The sequence below is a fragment of the Hemitrygon akajei genome, chromosome 9, assembly GCF_048418815.1.
Source record: "Hemitrygon akajei chromosome 9, sHemAka1.3, whole genome shotgun sequence".
Taxonomy (NCBI): Eukaryota; Metazoa; Chordata; class Chondrichthyes; order Myliobatiformes; family Dasyatidae; genus Hemitrygon; species Hemitrygon akajei.
In genome coordinates this window covers 21219233-21242629 of record NC_133132.1, presented here as the reverse complement: position 1 = coordinate 21242629, position 23397 = coordinate 21219233, and the positions used below count along the sequence as shown (strand labels likewise).

The 23397-nt window shown below is 44.7% G+C and overlaps 1 protein-coding gene across 4 annotated transcripts in view; it reads left to right on the top strand.

Moving 5' to 3' along the window:
• The window catches only part of ccdc74b (coiled-coil domain containing 74B), a 93947-nt gene that overhangs the window by 46984 nt on the left and 23566 nt on the right, over positions 1-23397 (top strand). For 3 of the 4 annotated variants that reach the window (XM_073055594.1, XM_073055592.1, XM_073055593.1), the window contains exons 7-10: positions 5825-6038; positions 9934-10034; positions 12913-12969; positions 15551-15831. In XM_073055594.1, the coding sequence (XP_072911695.1) occupies positions 5825-6038; positions 9934-10034; positions 12913-12969; positions 15551-15686 (508 nt within the window). In that variant the 3' untranslated portion in view covers positions 15687-15831. Of the gene's footprint in view, positions 1-5824; positions 6039-9933; positions 10035-12912; positions 12970-15550; positions 15832-23397 lie in introns of those variants that run through there. The other variant, XM_073055595.1, reaches the window with a different exon arrangement.

Below are 23397 nucleotides of genomic sequence, written 5' to 3'. Positions count from 1 at the left end.
GCCCTCAGCATCTGTGTGCCAGTTCCCATTTTTGTCCTTAATGAGCCCCACTTCTCACTCCTCCATGTGTGATTTACTGCATATAAGATCATAAGACATAGGCAGATGCTTTTCTCCCCTCCTCTGCCCCACCTGTCGGCCTTCTCACCGTAACCTGGATGCCATGTCCAATCACAAACCTAGCAAGCTCTGTCTTAAGTACACCCAAAGACCTGGCCTCCACAGCTGCCAGTGGTAATAAATTCCTCAAATTCACCACTGTCTAGGTTAAAGAAATTTATCAGTTTCTCTGATTTAAATGGACACCCCTCTATCCTGAGGTTGTGTCCTCTTGTCCTAGGCTCTCCCACCATGGGAAACATCCTTTCCACATCTACTCTGTCTAGGCCTTTTAACATTCAAAAGGTTTCAATGAGATCACCCCTCATCCTTCTAAATGCCAGCGAGCACAGACCCAGAGCCATCAAACGTTCCTTGTCTGATAACCCTTTCATGCACAGAATCATCTTTGGGAACTGTCTCTGAACCCTCTCCAATGCCAGCACATCTTTTCCTCGATGAGGAGCTGAAAACTGTTCACAATATTCAAGGTGAGGCCTCAGCATCACATCCCTGCTCTTGTATTCTGAACCTCTTGAAGTGAACGTTAACATGGCATTTGCCTTCTTCACCACCAACTCTACCTGCAAGTTAATCTTTAGGGTGTTCTGCACAAGGACTTCCAAGACACTTTGCATTTCAGATTTTTGGATTTTCTCCCTGTTTAGAAAATAGTCTGCACATTTACTGTATTTCTACTACCAAAGTGCATGACCATGCATTTTCCAACACTATTTCATTTTCCACTCTCTTGCCTATTCTCCTAATCTAAGTCCTTCTGCAGCCTACTTGTTTCCTCAACACTACCTGCCCCTCCACCAATCTTCGTATCATCTGCAAACTTGGCAACAAAGCCATCTATTCCATCATCTGAATCATTGAAATAAAAAGAAGCAGTCCCAACACCGACCCCTGTGGAACACCACCAGTCACTGGCAGCCAACCGGACAAGGATCCTTTTATTCCCACTCACTGCCTCCTACCAATCAGCCAATGCTCTAACTATGCCAGTAACTTTCCTGTAACACCATGGGCTCTTAACTTGGTAAGCAGCTTCATGTGTGGCACCTTGTCAAAGGCCTTCTGAAAATCCAAATATACAACATCCACTGCATCCCCTTTATCTATCCTACTTGTAATCTCCTCAAAGAATTCCAACAGATTCATCAGGCAAGATCTTCCCTTAAGGAAACCATGCTGACTTTGCCTTACTCTGTGTCACCAAGTGCTCCATAACCTCATCCTTAACAATTGACGCCGACATCTTCCAAACCACTGAGGTCAGGCTAACTGGTCTTTAATTTCCTTTCTGCTGCCTTCCTCCTTTCTTAAAGAATGGAATGACATTTACAATTTCCCCGTCCTCTGCCACCATGCCAGAGTCAAATGATTTTTGAAAGATAATTACTAATGCCTCCACAATCTCTACCGCTACTTCTTTCAAAACCATAGGTTCATCTGGTCCAGGTACCCTGAGGTCTTTCAGCTTTTTGAGCACCTTCTTCCTTGTAACAGTAACTGCACCCACTTCTGTCCATTCACACCCTTCAACATCTGGCACACTGCTAGTGTCTTCCACAGTACATTTAGTTCATCTGCCATTTCCTTGTCCCCTGTTACTATTTCTCCAGCCTTTCTAGCAGTACCATATCCACTCTCATCTCATATTTATTTTTTACGTACATCAGAAGGATTTTGCTATCCACTTTGATATTGTTTGCTAGCTTGCTTTCATATTTCATCTTTTCCATTTAGTTTCTCTGTAAGATTTTAAAAGCTTCCCAATCCTCTGTCTTCCCAATAATTTTTGATTTGTTGTATGCCCTGTCTTTTGTGTTTACATTAGCTTTGACTTCCCTTGTCAGCCACGGTTGCCGTTTGAGTATTTCTTCATTTTCGGAATACACATGTCCTGCACCTTCCTCATTTCCCCCAGAAGCTCAAGCCATTGCTACTCTGCTATCATCCCTGCCAGAATCTCCTTCCAATTTACTTTGGCCAACTCCTCTCTCATACCACTGTAATTTCCCTTACTCCACTGAAATACTGCTACATCGGACTTACTTTCTCCCTGTCAGTTTTCAAGTTGAACTCAATCATGTTGTGATCGCTGCCTCCTAAGGGTTCTTTTACCTTAAGCTCCGTAATCACCTTGGGTTTATTACGTAACACCCAATCCAGTGTAGCTGATTCCTGGTAGGCTCAATGACAAACTGCTCTAAAAAGCCATCTTGTAGGCATTCAACAAACTCACACTTTTGAAATCCATTACCAACCTGATTTTCCCAATCGATGTGCATGTTAAAATCTCCCATGACTATCATAACATTGCCCTTTTGACTAGCCTTTTATATTTCCTGTTGTAATCTGTGGGTCACATCCCAGCTACTCTTGGGAGGCCTGTATATAACTGCTAACGGGGTTCTTTTACCCTTGCAGTTTCTCAACTGAACACACAAGGATTCAACATCTTTCGATCTGATGTCACATTGTTCTCCTGATTTGATGCCATTCTTTACCAGCAGAGCCACCTTGCTATCCCTCCGGTACAACCTTAGACATTTAGCTCCTTCAGCCATGATTCAGTGATGGCCACAAGATCATGCCTGCAACAAGAGACCCACCTTATTTCTTATACTCTGTGCATTGAGATATAACACTTTGAGTACTGTATTTGCAACCTTTTTGATTCTGCATCCCTAATGCACCAATACTCACCCTGCTGGCTGAAATTATGTCCTATCATCTGCCTGTCCTACCGGATAAACGGCATGCTATCTTCGCTTTTTACCTGAGTCCCTTCACTCTGGTTCCCACTCCCCTGTCAAATTGGTTTGAAACTGTGGTGAACTACATTTACCTGTCTGGACACGCCCCCCCGCTGACTGCTCCTGTGGCTCCTCCCACAGACCCCTGTATAAAGGCGATTGAAGGCACTGATCCTCCCTCAGTCTCCAGGATGTTGTGTGATGGTCTCTTGCTGCTGACAGTGCTCTCTTCCAGCTAATAAAAGCCTATCTCACCTCACGTCTCCAAGAGTTATTGATGGTGCATCAGAAACCTCCCCAACAGCTCTAACAAACCTGCCCGCGAGAATATTGCTCCCCCTCGGGTTCAGGTGCAACCCGTCACTTTTGAACAGGTTATACCTCCCCCAGTAGAGATCCCAGTGATCCAAGAACCTGAAGCCCTTCCCCCTGCACCAGATTCTCAGCCACGCATTAATCTGCCAAATCATCCTGTTTCTACCCTCACTGATACATGGCACAAGTAGCAATCCAGAAATTACTACCCTGGAGGTCCTGCTTCTCAGCTTTCTATCTAGCTCTCTAAATTGGCTTTTCAGGACCTCTTTGCTTTTCCTTCCTGTCATTGGTACCAATATGTACCAAGATGTCTGCTGCTCTCCCTCCCTCTCCAGAATGTTGTGGATGCGATCTGAGACATCCTTGACCCTGGCACCTCGAAGGCGACACACCATCCGGGTGACCCGATCACGTCTGCCTGCCTAGTGAATATCACTGGATGATAATCCTTTCTCATGCGCTGTTCTTGCCTTTCATACTTTAGCTTCACTGTTATCTGAATATCTCTCCCATACAGGCAGACAATCGTTCTACAGTACTTCCTGCCAATCTTCAGATCAGATTTATCTGATCCACACTCTTCCTACTGAAATTAGTCTTCTCCGTTTTTAAATTTTTGGTTTGCATAGCTCCTGCTCCTTTCTTCCAACTAACCTAAATTATTGAAACATAGAAATCTACAGCACATCACAGGCCCTTCGGCCCACAACGTTGTGCTGACCATGTAACCTATCTAGAAACTGCCTAAAATTCCCCTACTACGTAGGTCTCTATTTTTCTAAGCTCCATGTACCTATCTTAGAGTCTCTTAAAAGACCCTATTGTATCCACCTCTAGCACCTTTGCTGGCTGTGCATTCCACACACCCACCACTCTCTGTGTGAAAAATTTGCCTCTGACATCCCTCTTGTTGCTGTTACTTCTTCCGAAATGTTCCGCCAGAACTTGCTCTACTTTGCACTCCACCCTTACCTGGAACCAGATCTAGCAATGGGTCCATCCTAACTGGAGCAGGGATGTCATGTTCTAGAAGTTTAATCCTGTACTCATTTCAGAAACTCTGCTCTTACCACTGCCTCTATCACAGTAGCTAAAGACCCCATTATGTGCTCTCTACATTTCTCAATAATCTCCCTGCCCCTTCGTATCTCTGTGACCCATAACGACAGCCAACAGCATGATGCTCTCTCCTCTCTCTCTTAGCTGCAACCAAACTGATTCTCTGTTTGGCCATTCTTTTCGTCCCTATCTGCACTGAATCCTTCGTATCCAAAAATATGCCCATTCCCGATGAAGGGTCTCGGCTTGAAACGTCGACCATAGAAGCTGCCTGATTTGCTCTAGCATTTTGTGTGTGGTGTTCTGGATTTCCAATATCTGCAGTAGCTCTCTCTGTTTATGCCCAGTACCGCCCATTTTGAGCCAAGTTTCTGTTATTGACACCACATCCTATTCACACGATGCCTGTAGTTTGCCAACATTATTTGACGCGCTTCATACACTCACAAAAATTGAGTTTAATTATATAATTCACCTTTTCACACACTCTGGTACAATCCCTTATGCTGACCTAATCTGTGTGAAATCTCCCATTTCATTTTGCTTCTTTTGCCTTTAGCTGCATGTAATCATTTTTCCTCACTCAAAGTCCACAACTCACGAGTCTACAGCTCATGTTCTTAGTATCATTTATTTTTTATTTGCACAATTTATCTTTTGTACATTGGTCACTTGACAGTTTTAGTTCGTGTGTAGTTTTTCATAAATTCTGTTGTATTTCCTTATGTTCCTGTTAATCCTTACAGGAAAATGAATCTCAAGATAATATATAGTGACATACATACTCTGACAATAAATTTATTTGGACTTTGACTTCATTTGCTGGTGCACCTCACCCCTGCTGATAGACGCTCAGTTTTGTTGTGTTCCATTGCCATTTCCTTACTGACTATTGCCTCACCTGAACCACAGCTCCCTCAGTTTTACTCTCTTCTGATTCTGCTCTTAGGCCAAACTGACTGCAACTCCCAGTTAACATTATGTGTCTTCGCCTTATTGAAGCACTAAAGCTTCAGTAATCTGCAGTCCACTTATTCAGAAATCCCAATGGTTTGGTGTCTGGCTCACCAAGTAATTTGCCCCGCTCCTTTCCATTTATCAAAGCCCCAATTCCTGGAACATTTATTTTAATGCTTATTAGAATCTAACAAAGTGATTTGAAAGCGTGTTAGAGCGTTACTCAAGCAAAATCCAATAGTCCATAAAACCTGCAAGTGTGGTGTTGCTGAAGTCCTGAGATTACCGAGACAACTCCCCTCCTCCTTCCTGCCAGAATATTCATCCCATTTTGCTGGACTGATAAAGTTTGGCTGTCCCTCAATTCCTCAAGGTTCTGGAGTGCTTAACCTACAAGATCTCGGCTGCGTTCTTTCGTTCCTTTCTTTATGTACAGTCTGGTTCTGGCCAGTCTCATTAAAAACAAGATTGAGACTGAGTTACAGCCATTTGCAAGAGTGAGGTTTCATTGGGTCGTGTGGATGAATGGATACCATACTCACCCTGTTTCCAAGTCATTACCTTTCTTGAACGCTGCTAGGCAGGAGTGGAAGTTGTGCCTGACACAGATCTGTCTGTTGTAGGAGCAGTGGGATGGCTCCCTGCCAGCAGGCTTGTGCGGCTATGCCTGTCCTGACTCTTCACCCGGAACTGGACGAGGCACAGATGCTCATCACGTCACTCACACCCCTGTTGATCAAGGTTACTCCTTCGGGGACTCCTCGGGCTCCAACGCTGCAGGAGTGCGCTGTCATTGTCCGACACTTGCTCAGCGCCAGCAGCCTGCAGTCTCAGGAGGTAAGGATGCTGGACATGACGGAGGAGTTGACAAACTGTCCGACTGTTTACATGCACAGTTGGGAGGGAGCTGGGACTGGAGCTTGTTTTGCTGCTATTGATTGGTATACTGCTTGTTATGTTCAGTTTTGTGGTTGTTCTGCTGAGCACAGTAAGTATGCTGTTTTGGTGCCAGAAAGTAGGAACCCCAGCACATCCTTAGCTATGTTAGTTGTTAGAGTAAGCAACGCATTTCATTGTATTTTGATATACATGTGATAAATAAATCTGAATCTTGAGTTTGTATTGTACCTCAGCAAAGTGCTGCTGATATCACCAACACAACATTTACAGGTAAGTGAAATAATCTTTATTCTCAGTGTCGGAAAACAAGAGGGACACAGCTGCACTCACACTTGGCTGCTCCTTGTTTGATCACACTTCCTCTGCAAGCTGAATCATCGAGGCAATCCACCTGACTTCAGGCTGGTGGGCTTTGCTTGGACACTGATCAGCAAGGGTCATTGAGCCAGAAGGGCTATCACAGTGCATGTTTATAAATAAAATAACTTAAAAAGTTCATCACAATCTTAAGTTTTCCACAAACATAACCCCCATGCTTGGTATGTCTTGCCTACATGTCAAGGGTTTATCTGTGTGGGTGTCACAAGACCAGTGTTTATTGGTAATCCCAATTGTCCTTACAAAGAGAGGCCGAGCTGCCTATTGACCGCAGGCAGTGAAAGGGGCCAGTCACTCCCAGGAAAGGGCTGCGTATTTTTGCGCTGAAGGGGAATCTGTGTCGGTATCTGCTTGTTGCCATTGTCCCAGTGGTGGGGACCTGAACTGAGATGCCAGTTGCTTCAATATGTTGGTGACTGGCACACCCTGCTGCAGGGGTACGCAGGTGGTAGAAGCAGCCACGCTCAGATGGGCTAGTTTGGCCTGGATGTCAACAGGTACCCTGAGGATCATTGGAGTTCCCAACAAGGGAAGGGTACTGATGTGTCTTGTTGATGGTGGAAAAACCTGGGGGCTTTGTGCTCAGTGGTGACACCACAGACTGACAATGTGCAACAATTCTGCACTCCTTATCGTGCGCAGGCAGGCACGGGTCCTTCATTGTCTGAGGAGTCATGAGTAGAGGTGAATCTTGTGTCAGGAACATACGATACTGGCCAGTATGTGTCTCGTAGATACGGCTTGACTGTGACTCCCAGTTAACATTACCATGAAGCACTGTGTGATTCACGATTCCCCCCCGCTCTCTTCCTTACCTCCTCCATCCAATACTTCGGAAGTGGTAACTCCACACTTCCGGTTAAATTCGGCCTACTGAATGCCTGTGGCAGCTTACTGGGAATTAAAAAGTTAAGAAATGTGACTAAAAAAATCACTAAGAATACCTCTTCTGAGGTAAATTGTGCTAAATTATCATCACAGACAGTGATGTCGAGACGAGTTTAGCGGAATGAGTCGAGATGGTGTGTTGCAGTTGGAGCTGTGATGTCCGTACAACTCGCCTAGGTGCGAGGTTGGATTGCTTTGGCTGGAGCAGCTTTGGGCTGGAGCGAGTTACTGGGTGGCGTGGTCCAGACCCGAGTCCATCGCAGTAGCTGGGTCTCAGCACGAGGTATAATTTGCTGTTGAGACAACTTAGACGTCAGCCAGATCGGAAGCAAAAGCCGATTTTGCTTTCTCTCTGCGATGTTCACTCCTCTCTCCAGGGTGCTGGAGCCTTTTGCTGTTCTGTTGTCTGGTCAATTTAAATGGCGGCCCAGATAGACTAAAAAGACAGGGTGTCTGGATTTGGGGCGAGAGCCAGTTTCACTCCCTCTCTGCAATGGTCACTCCTCTGTGCATGGCAGTGAAGCTGTGTAGACTGCCCCATCTCCCCCCCAGCTGCTGTGATCTGTGCCTGATATGATGAACTGATAAGCGGGGATTTAGGCCTCCTCCGTGGTTTGGACCTGAAGACTCAATTTTTGATTGGCATGTTGTTACTCACCTCAATTATTAGCACGACTTGTGCTTTCTCCCCCATTCTCTTGTGCATGGGGTGTTGGTCTTTTATTTATTTATTTTCTTTCCCTGGGTTATTTTGGGTTTCTTGCTTTGCGGCTACCTGTGAGCAAGCAAGTCTCAAGCTTGTGTAATTTGTAGATTATTTGATAATAATGTACTTTGAATCTCTGTGATACCTTACCCTGGGACACTCTTTGTAACTCGGAGCCAGGCGTGCAAGTGAGGTCTTCCACAGGAGAGGCAGTACACTCCACTCTCTCAGAGATGCAGCATCCCTTCTGAAAGTATCACCAGCTGCTGCACCCACGCTAACTGAGATCCACTTATTTTGAGGAGGAGGTGATGGAATACTTGGTGACACAGCACAAGGTAGGACAAAGTCAGCATGGTTTCCTTAAGGGAAAATCCTGCCTGATGAACCTGTTGGAATTCTTTGAGGAGATTACAAGTAGGATAGATAAAGGGGATGCAGTGGATGTTGTATATTTGGACTTTCAGAAGGCCTTTGACAAGGTGCCACACATGAGGCTGCTTACCAAGTTAAGAGCCCATGGCATTACAGGAAAGTTACTAACATGGTTAGAGCATTGGCTGATTGGTAGGAGGCAGCAAGTGGGAATAAAAGGATCCTTGTCTGGTTAGCTCCCAGTGACTAGTGGTGTTCTGCAGGGGTCGGTTTTGGGACCATTTCTTTTTATGCTGTATATCAATGATTTTGATGATGGAATAGATGGCTTTGTTGGCCAAGTTTGCAGATGATACGAAGATTGGTGGAGGGGCAGGTAGTGTTGAGGAAACAGGTAGGCTGCAGAAGTACTCAAGAGTAAGAGAATGGCCAAGAAAGTGGCAGATGAAATACAATGTTGGGAACTGCATGGTCATACACTTTGGTAGAAGAAATAAATGTGCAGACTATTTTCTAAAAGGGGAGAAAATCCAAAAATCCGAGATGCAAAGGGACAGGAGTCCTTGTGCAGAACACTGTAAAGGTTATCTTGCAGGTAGTGTGGTGGTGAGGAGGGCAAATGCAAATTAACATTCATTTCAAGAGGTGTAGAATACAAGAGCAGGGATGTGATACTGAGGTACTTTTGAGGCCTCACCTTGAGTATCGTGAACAGTTTTGTGCTCTTCATCCAGGAAAAGATGTGCTGGCATTGGACAGGGTTCAGAGGAGGTTCACAAGGATGATTCCGGGAACAAAAGGGAATTCCACGAATACAAGGAACATTTGATGGTTTTGGGCCTGTACTCACTGGAATTTAGAAGGATTAGCAGGGATCTCATTGAAACATTTCAAATGTTGAAAGACCTAGACAGAGTAGATGTGGAAAGGACGTTTCCCATGGTGGGGGAGTCTCAGACAAGTGGACACAGTCTCAGGATAGAGGGGTGTCCATTTAACACAGGAGAAATTTCTTTAGCCAGAGGGTGGTGAATTGTGAAATTTGTTACCACAGGCAGCTGTGGAGGCCAGGTTGTTGGGTGTATTTAAGGCAGAGACTGATAGGGTCTTGATTGGACATGACATCAAAGGTTGTGGAGAGAAGGCTGGAGAATGGGGTTGAGGAGGGGATAAAAGAATCAACCATATTTGAATGGCGGAGCAGACTTGATGGGCCAAATGGCCTAATTCTGCCATATAGAACAGAAACTATCTAATTAAAATGAGTTAAATAGTGGGTCTTTGTGGCCCTTGTTATTTCTGAATAGCAGGTGTTCACATCGCCTCACTAACCCATTTCCAATATCAAAGTTGATGTCAGGCCCTACCCACTGGGTTACAAGTGCAGTCCACTGGAAGACACGAGTTGTGAATGAATAGGCACAAGGTGGCCTTTCACTCTGTACTGCAGTGATTGTATAACAGATATTCTATGGTCTTTTGTAGCTCCTACGTCTGAAGACGAGTTTAAAGGATATGTTATGCTCCAACAAATGGACTCCGGATGCCTACCTCCTCGCAAAGGCCTACCTAGCTGAGCTGAGTCAGTGAGTATTTATCGCGTCTCATGGAAAGTTTTCTAATTGTTTCTTAGTCTGAGAAGGGCCGAAGGAAACAATACCAGTCAATGTACAGACTATGTTACTGGAGGAACTCAGCAGGCCAGACAGCATCTATGGAAAAGACTGTTGACATCTCGGGCCAGGATTACCAAAAAAACTGAGGAAGTGGAAGGACATTGGTTTTAAATAGTTGAAATAGTGGGGGAGAGGGGTCGATAGAGAAAGGGAGTATTACTGATAGAGCAAGGTTAGTTGCCATGGTGATTCCAATGTTTACAGAACTGCCTGGTTGCCAGCATGGCGTGCATTTCTGGGAAAATTGAGGAAGGTATTCCACAAATGAAGACATACTCAAATGGTACAAAGCTATTGTAAAAGCAAAACAGAGGGCATACAACAAAGCAAAAATGAGTGGAAAGATAGAGGATTGGGAAGTTTTTAAACGCCTACAGAGAGCAACTAAAAAGATCATTAGAAGGGAAAAGAGGAAATATGAAAGCAACCTAGCAAATAAAATGAAAGTGGATAGTAGAAGTTTTTTCAAGTTTGTTAAAAATAAATTAAATGAGAGTGGATATAGGACTGCTAGAAAATGAGGCAGAAATAATAACGGGGGACAAAGAGATGGCTGATGAACTAAATGAGTATTTTGCATCATTCTTCACTGTGGAAGACACTAGCAGTGTGTTGGATGTTGTAGTGTGTGAGGGAAGAGAAGTGAGTGCAGTTACTGTTACAAGAGAGAAGGTGCTCAAAAAGCTGAAAAACCTAAAAGTACACAAATCACCCTAGGGATGAACTGCACCCCAGGGTTCTGAAAGAGCTAGCATTAGAGATTGTGGCGGCATTAGAAATAATCTTTCAAAAATCACTGGACTCTGGCATGGTGCCATAGGACTGGAAAATTGCAAATGTCACTCCACTCTTTAAGAAAGGAGGAAGGCAGCAGAAAGGAAATTATAGACCAGTTAGCCTGACCTCAGTGGTTGGGAAGATGTTGGAGTCAATTTTTAAGGATGAGGTGATGGAGTACTTGTGATGTAGGACAAGATATAGGACAAAGTCAGCATGGTTTCCTTCAGGGAAAATCCATCCTGATGAACCTATTGGAATTCTTTGAGGAGATTAAAAGCAGAATAGATAAAGGGGATGCAGTGGATGTTGTATATTTGGACTTTCAGAAGGCCTTTGACAAGGTGCCACACATGAGGCTGCTTACCAAGTTAAGAGCCCATGGTATTACAGCAAAGTTACTAACATGGTTAGAGCACTGGCTGATTGGTAGGAGGCAGCGAGTGGGAATAAAAGGATCCTTTTCTAGTTGGCTGCCAGTGACTAGTGGTGTTCTGCAGGGGTTGGTGTTGGGACCACTTCTTTTGATGCCAAATATCAATGATTTAGATGATGGAGTAGATGGCTTTGTTGCCAAGTTTGCAGATGAAACAAAAACTGATGGAGGGGCAGGTAGTGTTGAGGAAACAGGTAGGATGCAGAAGGATTTAGATAGATTAGGAGATTGGCCAAGAAAGTGGCAAATGAAATACAATGTTGGAAAATGCATGTTCATGCACTTCGGTAGTAGAAATAAATGTGCAGGCTATTCTGGAAAAAATCCAAAAATCTGAGATGCAAAGGGACTTTGGAGCCCTTGTGCAGAACACCCTTAAGATTAACTTGCAGGTCAAGTCAATGATGAGGAAGGCAAATGCCATGTTAACATTCATTTCAAGAGGTCCAGAATACAAGAGCAAGGATGTGATGCTGAGGCTTTATAAGGCACTGGTGAGGCTTCACCTTGAGTATTGTGAACAGTTTTGGGCTCCTCATATTAGAAAAGATGTGCTGGCATTGGAGAGGGTGCAGAGGAGGTTTGCAAGGATGAATCCAGTAATGAAAGGGTTATCATACGAGGAACGTTTAATGGCTCTGGGTCTGTACTCGCTGGAATTCATAAGGATGAGGGGGATCATATGAAACCTTTTGAATGTTGAAAGGTCTAATCAGAGTAGATGTGGAAAGGATGTTTCTCATGGTGGGAGAGTCTGGGACAAGAGGGCACAGCCTCAGTATAGAGGGGCGCCCTTTCAAAATAGAGATGCAGAGAAATTTCTTTAGCCAAAGGGAGGTGAATTTGTTGTCACATGCAGCTGTGGAGGCCAGGTTGTTGGGTGTATATAAGGCAGAGATTGATAGGTTCAATTGGACATGGCATCAAAGTTTACATAGAGAGGGCCAGGAACTGGGGTTGAGGAGGAGACGGAGAAAGGATCAGCTATGATTAAATGGTGGATCAGACTCAATGGGCCAGAGGGCCTAATTGTGCTCCTGTGTCTTATGGTCTAACAAGGTGTTAAATACAGGTTTTCAAACCAGGAGAAAGCTGAAAGTCTGTGACACTACCTCAGTTTTTCTTTCTCCACAGATGCTGCTGATCAGCTCGATATTTCTAACATTCCTCTTCTGCTTTCACATCTCAGCAATAGCTCTGGCATATATCCTGCAGTTTTCCCTCACTAATCCATCAGGCAGCTCACTAGAAGCAAGCTCTCATTGTGATTCCTTATCATAAATCCTTCCTTAGTCCAGACCATCATTCCTATCTCAACATGCTTTCTCTCTACTACTTAAAACTAGCTTTTTTTTTGCTGTAAGTCCTAGACCTGAGCCGTTGGCTCTGTTTCTGTCTCCACAGATGCTGCCTGACCCGCCGAGTGTTTCCAGCCTGAGTTGATAGTGTCACATGATTTGTAAGTCTACAAAATGCTCATCTGCCCTCTAGTGAAGGGTTGCTGATGTGGAGTGCTGTTAAGGTGTGTGCAATGTTCCAAGGCACAGTTTAACTTTGTGAATTTTCCCCTTGCAGGGAACAGGAAGTTGTACAACTGCCCCAAGTGCCTTTGAAAGAGCCGGCGATAAAACCGTAAGTTCACTACATGTTAGACGTACCTGCCATCCTTGACCTAAGTCCAACTGGGAAAGCTGTTTGGGTAGAGCTAAGGAACACTGGGGTCGGGGTAGAAAGGCACCTTGACAGAATGTGTACTCTTGGGTTGACTGCTGTTTCACCCATGCTGGCCCTGATCTCCATCTACACTAATCCTAATACCTGCTTTAGGCCCTAATCCCTCTAATTTCCTATTCAAGTACCAATCCTAATGTCAATATATCTGTCACCACCGCCACTTCAGGCATCTTGTTCCAAATACTCACCACCTGACCTGAAAAACCTGCCCCTCAGATCTTCTTTCAATGTATCCTCCTCACCTTAAACTAATCCCTCTCATTCCAAACGTGTTTCCTTCAAGAGAAGGAGTCTCTACCCAAGGAAATCAGTCAGAATAAATTATCCCCTTTATAATTTTATCAACTTCTCCTCAGCTTCATACATTCCACTAAGAATACCCTTCCAGTCTCTTTCTATTGCAGGAAACATCCTGATGAATCACTTCTACATTCTCTCTTGCTACCACATCCTTAGACCATAAGACATTGGAGCAGAATGAGGCCATTATCCATCGAGTCTGCTCCACCATTCCATCATAGCTGTACCCGGATCCCACTCAACCCCATACACCAGCTTTCTCACCATATCCCTTGGTGCCCTGACCGATCAGGAAACGATCAACTTCTGCCTTAAATCTACCGAAAGACTTGGCCTCCACCGCAGTCTATGGCAGAGCAATACTCCCTGGCTAAAAAAATTCCTCCTTACCTCTGTTCTTATGCAAGAGACTCCCAGAAGGTTAATGTACAGTTGAGTCTGGTAAAGAAGGCAAATGCAATGCTGGCATTTATTTCAAAGGGAATAGAATATAAAAGCAAGGAGATAATGCTGAGACTTTATAAGACAGTTGTAAGCAGAGTTTTGTCAACAGTTTTGGGCCCCGTATCTCAGAAAGGTTGTGTTGTCATTGGATTGAGTCCAGAGGAGGTTCATGAGGATGATTCCAGGAAGATATGAGGAGTGTTTGGCAGCTTTGGGCCTGTACTCACTGGTATTTACAAGAATGGGGGGGGGGGGGTGCGGGATTTCATGGAAACATAGAAAACCTACAGCACAATACAGGCCCTTCGGCCCACAAAGCTGTGCCGAACATGTCCCTACCTTAGAAATTACTAGGCTTACCTATAGCCCTCTATTTTTCTAAGCTCCATGTACCTATCCAAAAGTCTCTTAAAAGACCCTATCGTATCTGCCTCCACCACCGTTGAAAGCTGCTGAATGTTGAAAGAACTAGACAGGGTGGATGTGGAGAGTTTGTTTCCTACGGTGGGGGTATCCAGAACTAGAGGAAACAGCCTCAAAATTGAGGGGCAACATTTCAGAATGGAATTTTTTCAGCCAGAGTAGTGGATCTGTGGAATGCTCTGCCTCAGACTGTGACAGAGGCTGTCCATGGGTATATTTAAGACAGAAGTTGATCAATTCCTAACAAGTCAGGGCATCAAAGGATATGGCAAGAAGGCAAGGGTATTGGATTAAGTGGGTACTGGGATCGACCACGATGGAATGGCAGAGCCAACTCAATGGGCTGAATGGCCTAATTCTGTTTCTATGCATTATGGTCTAACAAAGTAGAGCTAAAATTACAGAATGCATAAATCTTCTGCGTTGATGCTTAAAATAGGAAATGGAAGCAACTTCTGTCACAGGGCTCAATCTTCAGAATTCTCTGCCTCAGTGCTGGTGACCAGATTATTGGATGTTTTTATGGTGGAGGTAGATAAATATTTCAAAGATTGAGGATTTGAGGGATGTTGTGAATTGAGGCCAGCATAAACCAACCATGATCAGTGGGGCAGGCGAGTGGCCTACACCTCTCTAAAGACTAATTGGATAGTGTCCATTATAGAGCTGGTAACTTAAAGTCAGCTGGACAAACTAATTAAGAAACTTAATGCTTTTGGAATAATTCCACAGATTGGGAGAGAGCATTATAATTAACAAACGATTCATTGGCCTTGGACAAAGTCTGCTGAAGGTCCCGAGCACTGGGTTTGGAACAATGGTACACCTCCCTCACAGCCCCTGGCTAACAAGCCCCAGTGCAGGCACTGACAGAGCCTTCACAGTCTGGGCTGCTGCATCAGTGACAGCCAATCGTTTATCTTCCCTGCATTACATATAATCATGCTTTGCACTGATGTGTGAGGCTCTACCCCCCGCACTAGAGGGAGCGCTGGGTATTCCTGCAGCTCCTTTCTCTCGCTGTTCAATTGTGAATGGAAGGAAGCTGTTGGAATTTGTGACACATGGTGGATATAGTAATTGAGATCAGGAAACACTGCCCTCGTGTAGTGCATGAGATCAAGGTGCTAAGACTGTCACGTTGAAAGGATGTGACAGGACAGTAGTCTCAATGATTCACAAAGCAAGACGTCAGAAGGAGCCGAGGTGTCTGTTCAGTCTGCTACACTGTGGACAGGGCATGTTCTGGAAGAGCTGACAAAGCTGCTGCTCCTGAGCTCTGTTAAGCGTTTCACGTCTCCTCACTTTGCAGGCATGAAGCCACAGTGACGAAGGCAGACAGAGTGGTTCTGCCTGCCCTGAAACAGACGGTGGGGAACCGAGTCACAGAGCGGCAGCGACGGCTGCAGGCTGTGCGGAAGAGCCACTGTCGCAAGGTCCTTCTGTAGAGCTGGCACTCACAAAGGGAGACGTGCTCACCGATTTATATCTGTTAAAAACTCAGCACGGCCAATGATCTGTCAGTGGATTGGCTGTGTGGGTTTATTCCATAGGGATTCTGCTTTACTATGCATTAAAACATTTCTTAAACTACATCTGCATCCCACCTCCTGTGTGCTAGTGCTGACAAGGAACATACAGCCTACTTCACATCAAATCCCATCTCAGCCGACCCCCATATTCCATGTACTGTGTTAGTGCTAATGTGCAGCATGCAGTCAGCTCCAGTGAATAGGGCAATGGTCAATGGTACTGGCCGCTTAGAAACAGGCCCTTCAGCCCATAAAGCTGTGCTGAACATGTCCCTACCTTAGAAGTCTGGCAACTCAGATCCAGCCAGATCTGAGCAAATGCTAAAATAATAGACCATAAGACATAGGAGCAAAATTAGGTCATCTGGCCCATTGAGTCTTCTCCGCCATTCAGTCATGGCTGATCCTTTTTTTTAATCTCCTCCTCAACTTTAGGTCCTGGCTTCTCCCCGTAACCTTTGGTGCCATGTCCAATCAAGAACCTATCAATCTCTGACTTAAATACACCCAACGACCTGGCCACCACAGCTGCATGTGGCAACAAATTCCACAAACTCACCACCCTATGGCTAAAGAAATTTCTTTGCATCTCTGTTTTGAAAGGGCGCCCCTCTATACTGAGGCTGTGCCCTCTTGTCCTAGACTCTCCCACCATGGGAAACATCCCTTCCACATCTACTCTGTCTAGGCCTTTCAACATTTGATAGGTTTCAATGAGATTCCCCCTCATACTTATGAATTCCAGCAAGTATAGACCCAGAGACATCAAACATTCCTCATATGATAACCCTTTCATTCCTGGATTCATCCTTATGAACCTCCTCTGGACTCTCTCCATTGCCAGCACATCTTTTCTAAGGAGCCCAAAACTGTTCACAATACTCAAGGTGAGGCCTCACCAGTGCCTTATAAAGCCTCAACATCACATCGTTGCTCTTGTATTCCAGACCTCTTTAAATGGATAACATTGCATTTTCCTTCCTCACCACCAACTCAACCTGCAAGTTAACCTTTAGGGTGTTCTGCACAAGGACTCCCAAGTCCCCTTTCATCTCAGATTTTTGGATTTTTTTCCCCATTTAGAAAACAGTCTGCATACCTACTTCTACTACCAAAGTGCATGACCACGCATTTCCCAACATTGTAATTCATTGGCCATTCTCCTACTCTGTCTAAGTCCTTCTGCATCCTACCTGATTCCTCAACACTACCTGCCTCTCCACCAATCTTCGTATCATCTGCAAACTTGGCAACAAAGCCATCTATTCCATCATCTAAATCATTGATATTTGGCATAAAAAGAAACGGTCCCAACACCGACCCCTGTGGAACACCACTAGTCACTGGCAGCCAACCAGAACCTTTTATTCTCATTCACTGCCTCCTACCAATCAGCCAATGCTCTAACCATGTTAGTAACTTTCCTGTAATACCATGGGCTCTTAACTTGGTAAGCAGCATTGTGTGTGGCACCTCGTCAAAGGCCTTCTGAAAGTCCAAACATGGTCTATAATTTCCTTTCTGCTGCCTTCCTCCTTTCTGAAAGAGTGGAGTGACATTTGTGATTTTCCAGTCCTCTGGCACCATGCCAGAGTCCAATGATTTTTGAAAGATCAATTCTAATTTCACCACAATCTCTAATGCTAACTCTTTCAAAACCCTGGGGTGCAGTTCCTCTGGTCCGGGTGACTTATGTACCTCTAGGTCTTTCAGCTTTTTGAGCAACTTCTCTCTTGTAACAGTGACTGCACCCACTTCTCTTCCTTCACACACTACATCAGGCACACTGCTAGTGTCTTCCACAGTGAAAGACCAACATAAGATACTCATTTAGTTCATCAGCCATCTCCTTGTCCCCCGTTATTATTTCTCCTGCCTCATTTTCTAGTGGTCCTATATCCACTCTCATTTCTCTTTTTTTTACATACTTGAAAAAACTTTTACTATCCACTTTGATATTATTTGCAAGAATACTTTCATGTTTCATCTTTTCCCTTCTAATGATATTTTAGTGGCTCCCTGTAAGTGTTTAAAAACATCCCAGTCCTCTATCTTCCCACTACTTTTTGCTTTGTTGTATGCCCTCTCTTTTTGCTTTTACAATAGCTGTGACTTCCCTTGTCAGCCACGGTTGTACTATATTGCCATTTGAGTATTTCTTCATTTTTGGAATACACATGTATATGAGGAATACACCTTCCTCATTTCCCCCAGAAACCCACGCCATTGCTGTTCTGCTGACATCCTTGCAGCTCCAGTGATCATAACGTCATTAGTTTTCAACTTGATCATGGATAAAGATAGATCTGGTCCTCGGGTTGAGGTTCTAAACTGGAAAAAGGCCAAATTTGAAGAAATGAGAAAGGATCTAAAAAGCGTAGATTGGGACAGGTTGTTCTCTGGCAAGGATGTGATTGGTAAGTGGGAGGCCTTCAAAGCAGAAATTTTGAGAGCGCAGTTTTGTATGTTCCTGTCAGGGTTAAAGGCAAAATGAATAAGAATAAGGAACCTTGGTTCTCGAGGGATATTGGAACTCTGATAAAGAAGAAGAGAGATGTATAACATGTATAGGCAACAGGGAGGAAATAAGATGCTTGAGGAGTATAAAAAGAGTAAGAAAATACTTAAGAAAGAAATCAGGAGGGCTAAAAAAAGACATGAGGTTGCTTTGGCAGTCAGGGTGAAGGATAATCCTAAGAGCTTCTACAGGTATGTTAAGAGCAAAAGGATAGCAAGGGATAAAATTGGTCCTCTTGAAGATCAGAGTGGTCGACTATGTATGGAACCAAAAGAAATGGGAGAGATATTAAATGGTTTTTTTGCATCTGTATTTACCTAAGGAAACCGGAATGGAGTCTATGGAAACAAGGCAAACAAGTAGGGACGTCATGGAACTTATAGAGATTAAAGAGGAGGAGGTGCTTGCTGTCTTGAGGCAAATCAGAGTAGATAAATCCCCAGGACCTGACAGGGTATTCCCTCGGACCTTGAGGGAGACTAGTGTTGAAATTGCAGGGGCCCTGGCAGATATATTTAAAATGTCGATATCCACGGGTCAGGTGCCGGAGGATTGGAGGATAGCTCATGTAGTTCCATTGTTTAAAAAAGCCTCAAAAAGTAATCCGGGAAATTATAGGCCGGTAAGTTTGACATCAGTAGTAGGTAAATTATTGGAAGGAATACTAAGAGATAGGATCTACAAGTATTTGGATAGACAGGGACTTATTAGAAAAAGTCATCATGGCTTTGTGCATGGTCGGTCATGTTTAACCAATCTATTAGAGTTTTTCGAGGAAGTTACCAGGAAAGTGGATGAAGGGAAGGCAGTGGATGTTGTTTACATGGACTTCAGTCAGGCCTTTGACAAGGTCCCACATGGGAGGTTAGTTAGGAAGATTCAGTCGCAAGGTATACATGGAGAGGTAGTAAATTGGATTAGACATTGGCTCAATGGGAGAAGCCAGAGAGTGGTAGTGGAGGATTGCTTCTCTGAGTGGAGGCCTGTGACTAGTGGTGTGCCACAGGGATCAGTGCTAGGTCCATTGTTACTTGTCATCTATATCAATGATCTGGATGATAATGTGGCAAATTGGATCAGCAAATTTGCTGATGATACAAAGATTGGAGGTGTAGTGGACAGTGAGGAAGGTTTTCAAAGCTTGCAGAGGGATTTGGACCAGTTGGAGGAATGGGCTAAAAAATGGCAGATGAAGTTTAATGTGGACAAGTGTGAGGTACTGCACTTCGGAAGGTCAAACCAAGGTAGAACATACAAGGTAAATGGTAGGACACTGAGGAGTGCAATAGAACAGAGGGATCTGGGAGTACAGATACATAATTCCCAAAAAGTGGCATCACAAGTAGATAGGGTCGTAAAGAGAGCTTTTGGTACATTGGCCTTTATAAATCAAAGTATTGAGTATAAGAGTTGGAATGTAACGGTGAGGTTGTATAAGACATTGGTGAGACCGAATTTGGAGTATTGTGTGCAGTTTTGGTCACCTAATTACAGGAAGAATATTAATAGGGTTGAAAGAGTGCAGAGGAGGTTTACAAGGTTGTTGCCGGGACTTGAGAAACTGAGTTACAGAGAAAGGTTGAATAGGTTAGGACTTTATTCCCTGAAGCATAGGAGAATGAGGGGTGATTTGATAGAGGTGTATAAAATTATGATGCGTATAGATAGAGTGAATGCAAGCAGGCTTTTTCCACTGAAGCCAGGGGAGAAAAAAACAGAGGTCATGGGTTAAGGGTGAAAAGTTTAAAGGGAAAATTAGGGGGGGGGGCTTCTTCACGCAGAGAGTGGTGGGAGTGTGGAATGTGCTGCCAGATGAAGTGGTAAATGCAGGCTCACTTGTAACATTTAAGAAAAACTTAGACAGGTATATGGATGAGAGGGGTTTGGAGGGATATGGTCAGTGGGACTAGGCAGAAAAATGGTTCGGCACAGCCAAGAAGGGCCAAAAGGCCTGTTTCTGTGTTGTAATGTTCTATGGTAACTCTTCTCTCATTCCACTGTAATTTCCCTTACTCCACTGAAATACTGTTACATCAGACTTTACTTTCTCCCTATCAAATTTCAAATTGTGATCACTGGGTCCAAAGGGTTCTGTTACCTTCGGCTCCCTAATCGCCTCCGGTTCATTACATAACACCCAATCCAGTACAGCTGATCCCCTAGTAGGCTCAATGACAAACTGCTCTAAAAAGCCATCTCTTAGGCTTTCAACAAACTTACTCTTGAGAACCATTACCAACCTAATTTTCCCAATCGACCTGCATGTTGAAATCTCCCATGATTACCATAACATTGCCCTTTGACTTGCCATTTCTATTTTGTGTTGTAACCTGTGGTCCACCTCTCAGCTACTGTTGGGAGGCCATCAATGTCCTTTACCCTCGTAGTTTCTTAACTCAACCCACGAGGATTCAACATCTTCCGATCCTATGTCACATCTTTCTACTGATTTGATGGCATTCTTTACCAGCAGAGCCACACCATCCCCTCTGTCTACCTTCCCATCCCTCCAATACAACGTGTAACCTTGGACATTCAGTTCCCAACTACAACCATCCTTCAGTGATGGCCACAACATCATACCTGACAATCCGTAATGGTGCAACAAGATCATCCATTTTATTTCTTATACCATGTGCATTTAGATACAACACCTTGAGTACTGTATTTGCTATCCTTTCTGATTCTGCATCCCTAATGATTTGATACTCAGCCTGTTGGCTGCAAATGAGTCCCATCACCTGCCTGCCCTTCCTGACAGTCTGACTGCACGCTATCTTTACTTTTCACCACCCGTCCTATTCTGGGTCCCTTCACTCTGGTTCCCACCCCCTGCCAAGCTTTTCCTTCCTATGTCATTGGTACCATTGGCAGTTCCCCCTCCCTCTCCCTCTCCATGGTGTGGATGCGATCTGAGACATCCTTGACCCTGGCACCTGGGAGGCGACACACCATCCGGGTGTCCCGATCACGCCCACAGAATCTCCTGTCTGTTCCCCTCACTATCGAGTCCCCTATCCCTACCGCTCCCTTCTTTCCCTTTCCCTTCTGCACTATGACCCATGCTCAGAGCCTGTAACCCGGTCACCGTGGCATTCTCCCAGGTGGTCATCCCCCACAACAGTATCCAAAGCGGTATACTTGTTATTGAGGGGAATGGCCACTGGGGTTTCAGCTCTAACTGCCTGTTTCCATTTCTCCTGACGGTCACCCAGCTACTCGCTTCCCGCAGCTTCGGAGTGACTACTCCACGGTAACTCTGATCGATGGATCTCCTCACTCTCCCGTACGAGCCGAAGGTCATCCAGCTGCTGCTCCAGATCCCTCACACGGTCTTCAAGGAGCTGCAGCCGGATTATCTCCTCACTCTCCCGTACAAGCCAAAGGTCATCTAGCTGCTGCTCCAGATCCCTCACACGGGTCTTCAAGGAGCTGCAGCCCGATGATCTCCTCACTCTCCCGTACAAGCCGAAGGTCATCCAGCTGCTGCTCCAGATCCCTCACACGGTCTTCAAGGAGCTGCAGCCGGATTATCTCCTCACTCTCCCGTACGAGCCGAAGGTCATCCAGCTGCTGCTCCAGATCCCTCACACGGTCTTCAAGGAGCTGCAGCCGGATGATCTCCTCACTCTCCCGTACAAGCCGAAGGTCGTCCAGCTGCTGCTCCAGATCCCTCACACGGTCTTCAAGGAGCTGCAGCCGGATGCACTTCACGCAGACGTAGTTCCCCGGGAGACTCTGGATCTTCCAGTTCTCCAACATCCGGCATGAAGAGCACACAACAGCCATTCAAATGGTACAGTAAGAGAGAGGAAAAAACAAAAGGGAAACCTCAACAGATGCTTTACACAGAGCCGATGCGTCTTCCAAACCAAAGTCTGGCCTACTCCCGACAATGGCTGCTCTGCTCATCCCTTCTGTTCGTACAGCTCTGTTGATGCCGCTGATAGACCACGCACGATGATCAAACATTCTCGAAGCTCCCTTTTTGAATAACTGCCGCCGACCTGTGAGAACTCCCTCTTGGTAGAGCTGTTAACACCGCTGATAGGCCACATACAATGGTGTTATGCATGTCAATATACCACACATAAAGAATGTAGTTCCTGTCCCCATTGTGTGGGGTTAATTACAGGGATTTGATGAATTATGCTTGGTTAATTACAGGGATCATGTCTTTATTGTGTGGGTTAATAACTGGGATTGAACCCCGTTTGTGTGAGTTTAAATAGGTTAGTGTCCCATCCTTTTGGGTTATTTACAGGAACTGTGCCCCCATTGTGTTGGGTTAATTGCAGGGTTAGTATCTCCCTTCTGTCTGGTAATTACAGCGATTTTGTCCTCGTTCAGTGCGGTAGGTATGGGACCATGTCCCCATTGTGTTGTTAATTACACTGAATCCCTGTAGGCAACATCAGCAGCTCTGGCTCATCATTCCCTCAAAAATAAACTTAAAGTTAGTAAATTCCATGACTTTGCCGGTGCAGAACTTGCAGAAACATTTTCAAGAGGCTTGTACTGTGTAGGTGCCAGCGGATTGTATTTTACATAATATTGTCTTGTAGGTTAAGAATAAACCAGGAAATTAGAGGCCAGCGAGCCTGACACTTGTAGTGAGAAAGTTATTGTAAGGAACCAAATGTATATGTACTAGGACAGATGGGATTAGTCAACATGTCTTTGTGCGTGGCAAATGGTGTCTAACCAACCTTCACTTTTATTGTAAGGAACCAAATGTATATGTACTTGGACAGATGGGATTAGTCAACATGGCTTTGTGCGTGGCAAATGGTGTCTAACCAACCTTCACTTTTGAGGAAGTTACGAGGAAAGCTGATGAAGGCACAGCAGTGGATGCTGTCTACATGGCTCCGCGAGGAGGGTGCATCAACAAGGTTGAGTCACTTAGTATTCAAAACGAAGTAGTACATTGGATTGGACATTGGCTTCACAGAAGCCAGAATGGTTGCTTCTGTGACTCGTGATCTGCTACAGGAATTGGTGCTGGGTCTCTTGTTGTTTGTCATCTATACTAATGTGGTAGACCGGATCAGCAAATCTGTGAATAATGGAAAAATTGGAGCTGTAGTGGATAGCGAGGAAGACTAT